We start from the raw sequence: 9,183 nt of genomic DNA on the forward strand, positions 1-9,183 counted from the left end.
CTACCACAGTCGCTGCAGATTCTGGTCCATGGGCACCTGTTCCATATAATTTACATACTGCATCTGGTAATTAGGCGGGCCGAGGTAACTCGAGAAGCTGTATTCGCCGTTCGAGACATCCATGGGCATTCGCCTATCGGTGACGAGCTGCTTGTTGTTGTCAGACGGAACACCCTTCAACTCTGGAAAGGGCACAGCCTCGTTGCCGCATGTCTTGTATTCTGTCTTGACCAGTCGATTGCAGTCGTGCACGCTCGACGATGCTTCCGTCGCGAAGTTGCCTCTGTACTCCGCGCCGAGGACGTGCTGCCTGTTATCCGATATATCGTTCAGACTCGACCTGCCGGCCATTTCCGAGTTCAGCTCTGACTTGTATTCCGGACTGATGCTGGAGTCGATGCGCATCTCGTTCGTCGTTGAGTTCGACCTGAAGTCGGGACTGAGGCGGATCTCGTTCGTCCTGAAGTCCGTCTGCATCGAAATGGCCAAGTCCGATGTTCCCCGGATGTTCGGCCAATAGGGGCCGTTGTAAGCCTCCTGCACGTTGGGTTTGCCGTCCTTGATGAGGATCGGCACGGCAATCTTCTTCAGGGGGTGGTTCTTCATGTTCTGCGCCTGCAGCTTCTCGGCATCCTCGATCCGGGCGCGTTTGTTCTTGTACCGGCGATTCTGGAACCAGATCTTCACCTGCGTGCTGGTCAGCTTCAGGCTCTGAGCCAGCATTTCCCTCTCGGGTGCGCTCAGGTATCTCTGCTGCTTGAATCGCTGCTCCAGCTCGTAAACCTGCGTCTGCAAACGATAACCTGGCGCTTTAAATACCTCAGAGGCGTTTTAAAGATGAATGATGTATACACCGGGGGAAAAAGCAGTCGGGCAAAATCGACGGTCATCCTCGTTCGGAAAAATATTGTGTCCGCTGAGCAAATTACGCGAGTAGAAATGTATCTAGTCGGCCTGAGTCCAAAGCGAGTAGCCGGTAGATAGATTAAATTTTCTAGCTCGTAATTGGCTGATTAATTCGAATGTAAAATCGATGATCTAGCCGTTGTCCAATCATTACATATTAAATATCATAGATAACGCTGTTTCTTCTAAAATATATAATGTAGCTACTACTATAGAATCATCATTAGCGTTAAAAGGGTGAATAAAAATTAAAGGAATGTTATTTGCACGTTTATAAAATTCGCAAATTAATAAAAACTTTAGAATAGCAGAAGCGAGCGCTACTTTACTGCCTAGCAATTATGATTTTTTATCTCGTAACTGTAATTCTCTTTTTCGTTTAACCATCTGACATTTATACATATATAGCTTTTATCTAATCACTAGAAGAAGTGAGTGTTATATTATTGGATAATAGCGACGTTAGATACAAATTTGTTATCTTGTAGAAGATACCCACGAAATTCAATTTCTATTAAAAATCATATGCGCATTAGTGCAACAATACATTGCATTGTTATAGTTATAGTTGCTGGTCAAGTCGCAATCGTTAGATCAATTGATAATCCATTGCGACAACTGTATAATTCGTTCAATGAACTAAAGGACAAGCTTGAGAAAATTTTGTTCGTTCAAGCAAAATTTCGTTGGTTCAACAACTTTTTCTCTCATGTAAGTGCGAATTAATATTTTAAATATTATTTTCGAAGAACCCTATGATTAAGATTCAGATTATATACACCTTAAAGGTATACTTTTAAGTACGGTTCTTTACGATATAAAAATAATTGAACTTACTTGCGAAAACAACACTCTGGGCTTCCGTTTTGTCTTTTTGCTAGATTGGCTTTTGCGCAGCTCCGTCTTGCTGGATGTAACGATGTTACCTAAAAATAGTTAGCGGAGTAATTCTCTCTCATCAATAGAAAGGGTCGTAACTCGGAATTACAAAATATTTCAGAGGTAATTGCGGGTGTTACATTTTGACAGAGAAAGTTTTGAACGGCGTAAAATATATTGCCTATTCGCTTCCCTGAAAATCAATGTTGTTTCGCCCAACTTATTTCCTTCGACAGCGATCGTTTCTTACAAATTACGCGGTCGCGTTCGAGAGAGATGTGTTCCGCTGCAACAATTCGCAAGAAGAAGAACAACAGAGCGTTTCTCGTATTGCGATTATTTCGATCTGATTGAAACAACTTGCAAAATTTGACGCAGTTCTGCATAGTGTGAGATCATTATTCATTAATTGCACACGGTCACAAAAAGTGACTCTCGATTCCGGAGAAAATTAATAAGATAACTTGTACCTACCGTCCTCCGTGAGAGAAGTCTCCTGGTAAGGCGGCACCACCTGACTCAGCTGATGAACGTGATTGAGATCCGAGTAATGCTGGTAGCTGGGCATCGACTGATCCTTAAATTTGTCAATTTCCCAATTGTTTTCAGGCATCACGTTGTACGGGAAGTAATCCTGATGCTGTTGCTGAGCCTGATTCTGGTGGTGCGGGTAACAATCCATGACGCCGAGCTGCTGATCTTCGTTGAGGATGTCGCGAACGCTGAACGGAGTCGATATCGAGGAGGACAACATCCTAGAGCATTCTTCTCGGTCTTCGATCGAGTCTCTCGCGACGTTTCGAACGTACACCACGTGAATATTTGATCAACCCTCGACGATCAGTACACTCTTTCCGGCACTTCTTCTCAAGAGGGTGTCATCTCCTTAATTTTCAACCAAATCCGATGACGAGAATGCCGAGCATTCGCTTTCACTTCGTACAATTTGGAGACTCTTTCGTTATCGTTATAAATCTTGATTCGACCGATTAAAAGTCTCGATCGTCGGTCCTCAAGATTTAACCAACGTCATAAATGTCCAACGAATTACGAATAATTCGAGCTTGTCCGCGAAAATTGTTGACTGTAGTCTCGACGAGTCGAACTCGACGAGACGAGTTGGAAAAATAAATAAATAAATGTATGACCCTCGCGATGCAATCAATATATAAACAAAAGTCGGAGGAAATAAGAGCTTTAATCTAATTTCGTTGGGACCAGCCCGAAGCGGTATCCCCCGGAACGTTCGGCAAATTTCATTTAATTTAATTTAACACATCGACATGTTTAACTTGCTATAAGCTTTAAAGCAAAAAAACAACCGTTTGTATTAATCAATGTAGCTCCTTATACATTGGTGTCAGATACATCAGTTCAAAAGAGCCGCGGAATCCGCGCGGGAACAGCTCGACAGTCGGCTGTTAAAACGCAAATATCCGACAGCAAAGAGAGACTTGTAAGTTCACCAAGTCTCAACTCAGTTCACTCGCGATGTTGTTAATCAGCCGAAACTCGGTAACGACGCACAACGGAAAATATCACATCACTAGCGAGCGAGTCGAAGCGAGATACGTGCGAATAATATTGCAAACCGTTAAAATCCACGAGATCACGGCGCACGATCGTTTATCGATGTTACCGACGATTCTCGTTTCGGGGGATGGTCACGGTTGAGTGATCGGGTCGGAGGGCAGACGTATAATGTGACTTGGTCTTGCAAGGGAGTCAAGTGTTGGTCCCGTCGCACGCAGGAACGTCACGGCGATACGCGAGCGTGAGGGTGAGTTGGTGTGCGCGGCCGAAGATTTTTACTACCACAGACGCGCGGTGACTTCAAGCTTCGCGATTTTCACGGCATACACGGGGAAGATATGTGATACTAATTAATTTATAATTATCCCGACACACCGAAGTGATGCATATTCGAAGAATCGGAATTATTTGTCGGGCGATTAATTTTAAACGCTCGAATATCCCGTGCAGTTTCTTCTCGTGCTTCCCGTAAATAATAAAAACCGACATGCAGGTTCTCTGTATTGTTATTCACTTGTTTTTATGTGAACATTTCAGAACAAACAACGTGCGCTAATTTAAAATTCGTCTCTGTTATTGGGATATACAGGATGTCCCGAGACCGCTTGAGAATTGCACCGGGAGATTTTTAGCGGCAAACGAAGCAACTTTTTGTTTACCAAGATTCCATTCGAACGATAGGTTTTAAATAAGAGCCATCGTTGTGGCTTAATAATAATTATTACATAATTGTCATAAATTAATTAATATTTATATAAATTACTATTGAAGACTAAGATATATTTTTAATGATCACAAAGTTATTCAAGAGTGAGAGATGTAAGGAAGTGCTGTTTAAAAAATTTTTTTAATATCCCCGGACAGATACCGGATGTAAACCGGAGAAATCTCACACGTTACTTTGCACATGAGATCCTAAAACATCGTAAATCGAGGTCAATCATGAATCAATTAGTCGAATAACGTTTGAATGACCTGCTGAAGAACTTTCTACCCATGGTTCAGGCTGACAGGAATCTAATAAAAAAAAAAAAACACGGAGCAATGACTTGGACGTATAATAATGATCGATATCGAAAGTGGCCGAATATGATCAAGAAGACAGCAAAATAACTTTTTGCGTCGCGACAGCCATAACAGCCGGCAACGTAAGGCGGAGGAGAATACGAAGGACCCGCCTATGTGAGAAGAACCCGACCAATCCAGACATGCTGCGAGTCGAGTTCTAAAAGTAACGATTAAACGATCATTTGCGCAATACGTCCCCTCTTTCGTCCTCTTCCGCTTAATGATCGCCGTTCTTCCTGGCTGCAACACGTAGTGGTGTTAACTCGCACACTTACATCCTCTGACGATCATACATGATCTTGAAATGCAACAGGATTCACTGCTACAATGAAACTATGAGAGAGTTGAGGTAATAACTCTCTCTACCCTGCAGGCGTTTCGCGAATGAATAATTGGAGAAAGACGTAAATCACGAGAGAAGTGTGATCATATTATTTACTCCAATTCCTAATTTTGCTTATTACACCACATCTGAAACGAATATAAAATTTTCTGAAATTAGCCCATCAAGTTAACACGTATTGAGAGAAATCGTAAAATTATAATTATCTTCGGTCTCAACTATACCATTTCCTGATTTTAACCGGAGAAATTGTTATAGCAATATGCATGTAAAGTTACTATCACTGACACTATAACACTTGTTGGAAAAATGACGTTTCTCACTATAACTCCTTCGCTCTCACTACGCGATTACAATTACAAATATTACAATTTTTCTTCTCAGTGCATAAGTCACGGGTCTCATATTACGTAACATCGCTTTGTACGAATCTTTCAGATTGCGATATGTGAATTAGAAAGATACCTTGATTAATAATCAGGCAAGATAATGTCTTAATAATACTCCCCTCCCTCCCCAGCGTATGCAAAATGTAGAAACAAATGTTGGTTATTTGAAAGGCGGGGAAGTTTATTCCCCTTGGAACCTCACCGTCGGCAATCGTCAGCTCCGGACAGCGAAAAAGACTTAAATCAACACGATTCCTACCCGGAGAGGAAAATGTGAAACCGCTGGCCGTCTAGACATCCAGATACACGCAATTGTCTGGACCACTCGTGAGAAAACGACAAAAGTCTCGTCCGATGCGTCTGAGCGCAGAAACGCAGAGTCGGGCTGACCTCTTCACAAACATAGGAAAGGCAGCGTCCTCGTCTGCAGCTCCGCAAGTCTGCAAGTTCAAATGCGCACGCCGTGTTCATTCATTCGCTAACATATCGAACACTCTAACATCATTTCGATACAACACGTCGGTTCTTATAAATCTTTATCGTTAACGAATGGTCGGATATGCCAGAAGAGGCAACCTGAGTCGAGATTTTAATACTACTTTGACACCCTTAGGGACAGTTTGCCCCTACTTAAATGGTTCTTAGAGTAATAAAAACTTACTTTGACGATACTGACATTTATTAATTTTTCTCTCGGATCTCCTTAATTTTAACAGTACCTTGTGAAACGGTCTGTTTCGAAAACAGCGAAAACGGAAATTTACGGCATCATATTAAGAGTCCAAGTAGACGTAAATTATATCATTAGAACTGAACTCACTTTGTTGTCTTCGTTCTCACTGTATTGTTTATAATTAAAGGTTTAACACAGGGCACAAATTTCGAGTGCGTTTCTCCGGCGAAAAGATCAGGGATTATTTCTGCAAGCTTATCTTTAGGCAGAGTGAAATAAAAAAAAATCACTTAATTATCAACATCGATCAATTATTTCATTGATCGATAATCCCGTTCACGAGGCGATATACACCCGAAGCGTAAGAAAATATGATTATGTACCATCAGAGACACAGGACTCGGTTTTGCCGTGGAGCAGATCGAAAGTCACATTAGCTCCTTCCTTCCACCTGTGAGATTTCTTTCCGGCCCATTACGGTTTCCGTTTACGCTGCTGCGCCCGCCGACGTCTATTGTCTCTATTGATACGTGACAGCGGTCGATGCCGACAAGAGAAAGAGCAGTTTCCGAAAACACGGACGGGCTCGCCATGGGCGGCACACCGACCCCCCACGAATACGAGGCAGGATACACGCCACTGTGCGAGATTTTTCTGTAAACTGTACACGGGATAGGGCGTCCGATGCTGCACGCGGTTATTTAGACGCGAGAAGACAGCACAAAGGGCCCTTTTATACGGCAACACGAACCCGCCCGCCTTGCAATCGGACACCACATTGTGCTCGGAGATCTCTTCCCGTGACCTCGACTTAGCGCACGGCGCAATAAAAGTGCATCGATTTCGCTGCGTCTCACTTAACGCTCGGACACCTGACGGATTGATTGCGATATCGATTCAGATATCGATGCGAATCAACCCTTTGTCGGCCCGATTCTACGCATGTACTTGCTGTGTCGCCAAACTGCGACGGGTTTCGGGATTTGCTTGTGACTGAACAGTGTTAACAAAGATCAATCAATTTCCTAAACTGTATCTTTATAAATATATCGACTCCGTCCAAAATTGGGTCCAATTTTGAAGTCTAGTGTGACTTGATCGCGTTTAGTGGAAACAGATTATTCCTCAATCAAGTAATCGCGAAAGTCTCATCTTCACAACAGTTTGTAGTACGTAAACGTGATCAATATTGTTGTCTTTATTACATACGTATGAAAAATTTAAACATTTATTGACAAATAAATCGATTTTGTTGACTGACTTAATGAACGACTTGTCGAGTCAGATGAATCGTTCTCTGCTGGAATAAATTGGTCAATTACGTAAATTAAAGTTTCAAGTTCTAATAAATTTCAAGCTTCTACCGTCGTCTGAAAGAACGGGAATGATACCCATCAAGAGTAAAGCCGTGAGAAATGTAAATCAAAAATTGATAATTCACAATTAGTCATCATGTCAAACTGGCGATACGAAGAGACGTACGCGTGTGTGTGCGCGCGCGTGCGCTACGAGAGCTTTAAATATCCGCGAACACTTGTCACGCATCTTACAGAGAAACAACGTTATCTATTGGTATACTAAAAACAAGCGAAAGTTACTTAAAAAATCCGTGAGCACGGCGCCGCGGCAGGACTGTCCAGACGCCGGCGCTTCTTTCCCACAGTTAAGAAGGCGCCCGGCCGCCTTTGCTATCTTTTGGCGCCTACCACGCACGAAACTCAGCGTGTGTCCAAGCACGCGCCTCGCTTGTGCGTGTGCGTATAATTACACGCGTGACTAACACGGCGCATTAATAAGAATCGCGTCAGTCAACCGGACGACTTCACGATTTATGATTACATTTATGATACACCCCGTAGTCTTCACTTACTCCGGCGATTGCTTCGTCATTGAGTACCTTTTTAATTTTATATATATATATATATATATCGAAAGTGGCCGAATATGATCAAGAAGACAGCAAAATAACTTTTTACGTCGCGATAGTAGAAATATATTCGGAATCCTAATAAGATATATATGAACATATTTTGAATAAATTTCATGTTTATGATAAACTTATGATATATTTGCAGATATATTAGTTGATGGAATATTTCAGGCAAGCAACATTTACTTGCATGCAATATTTTTCTGTATGTATGATGTCGGTGATAATCATTTTACATGCAGCATATTGCTATTATTATGTTTTGAATTAAAATCAGAAGAAAATATACTAGACGCCGTAAATAACTATAATTTTAGTGGGATTTCCCTAAGTGTATCATTAGGTTACAAGTGCTACCGATTTCGAACAGAATAGGATGCTTTGCTGGATTTGTGGGAAAGTAAAAAGCCGTACAATGCGCTTATGTGAAAGTTGTAAAAGCTACGGCAACGAGACGGGGAGGCGATGGACACGCTGCGTTCGAGTTTCGAGAGGGCGATTTTTCGAATTCCAGCCACGGGCGTCAAGGGTTCCGGGCGCCTCTAGAAGCGCGTCTGGATTATGTTAGTTTCGACTCGTCGAAGTCGCGGAGTCGAAAAGGGCCGTGAGGATCTCCTTCTGCCTCCCCCCTCCCTCTCCTGTTGCCTGGGAAAAATGCATTGTTTTGTTTGCGTTTTAACTCCGTTACCCGAGAGCCTCAATACTGACAGCAAAACCACCCTGTCGAAATTATGACGTACTGCTCTTCTGCTCCGTGTCAAATGTCACGGTAACCGAACAATTGGGTTTCGATTCTCAGTTACTAAGAAGCGATATATTTCTCGGGGCGATATAATAATATGTGTTTGCCATAAGATATTCCCTTGAGTCCCGTAGCCTTATTAGCATAAGAATAAAAGTTGCATACAGATATTTTTAATGTTTGTTTATAAAAGTAAACTCTTTACAATATTAACACAAAACTTTCCTCTTTATTTTTTATAAAAATTTGCAAAAAAGTGATAAAGTTTTTTAAAATTTATAAAAATTTATTAACATTTGTGAAAATTTATTTAAAAAATGTATTATAAAAATTTATGATTTATGATAAATGTATGATTTATAAAAAAATATGATGCTATTATATTGTTATTTAAACAAATTTTGATTTTGATGTTACAATCGATTTTTTCGACTTAATTATTATAAAATAATGATCTTAGGTTGATCTATTGATTTTGCTCATTAAGCTACTTCGTTAGTCTCATATATTATCGTGTAATTAGGGGTTTAGCAATATTTTATCACGTTTTAAAGTGTCCTGCGACCAAAAGAGTACTAAAACTGTGGGAAAATGACGGCACTTAAAAATAAGCTAATCTTTCTCTTATCTTCTAAATGTATCAACAAACGTAAACGTCGCTCCTATTTTCTTTTCTTGTCGTTTGTTTCTTTTCTCGCTATATTATATTATCTTTTCTAA

The 9,183-nt window shown here is 41.2% G+C and overlaps 1 protein-coding gene across 1 annotated transcript; it reads right to left on the reverse strand.

The window, feature by feature from the left end:
- LOC106745666 (homeobox protein Nkx-2.5-like) lies at positions 1-2,539 on the reverse strand. Its single transcript, XM_014621471.1, has 3 exons — positions 2,260-2,539; positions 1,744-1,832; positions 1-789 (listed from the first exon to the last, which is right to left on the reverse strand). The coding sequence occupies exons 1-3, from the start codon at positions 2,537-2,539 to the stop codon at positions 1-3; spliced, it is 1,158 nt and encodes a 385-aa protein (XP_014476957.1).
- Positions 2,540-9,183: the final 6,644 nt, after the last annotated feature.

The sequence above is a fragment of the Dinoponera quadriceps genome, unplaced genomic scaffold (assembly GCF_001313825.1).
Source record: "Dinoponera quadriceps isolate SergipeBrazil2010 unplaced genomic scaffold, ASM131382v1 scaffold1441, whole genome shotgun sequence".
NCBI lineage: Eukaryota > Metazoa > Arthropoda > Insecta > Hymenoptera > Formicidae > Dinoponera > Dinoponera quadriceps.

Bases quoted from the DNA above. Each gene is read 5' to 3' on its own strand.
- LOC106745666 (XM_014621471.1), bottom strand. From the start codon at position 2,539: ATGTTGTCCTCCTCGATATCGACTCCGTTCAGCGTTCGCGACATCCTC. The intron at 1,833-2,259 runs GTAGGTACAAGT...AACTATTTTTAG, and splicing joins GACTTCTCTCACGGAGGACG to GTAACATCGTTACATCCAGC. The intron at 790-1,743 runs GTAAGTTCAATT...TATCGTTTGCAG, and splicing joins CCAGAGTGTTGTTTTCGCAA to ACGCAGGTTTACGAGCTGGA.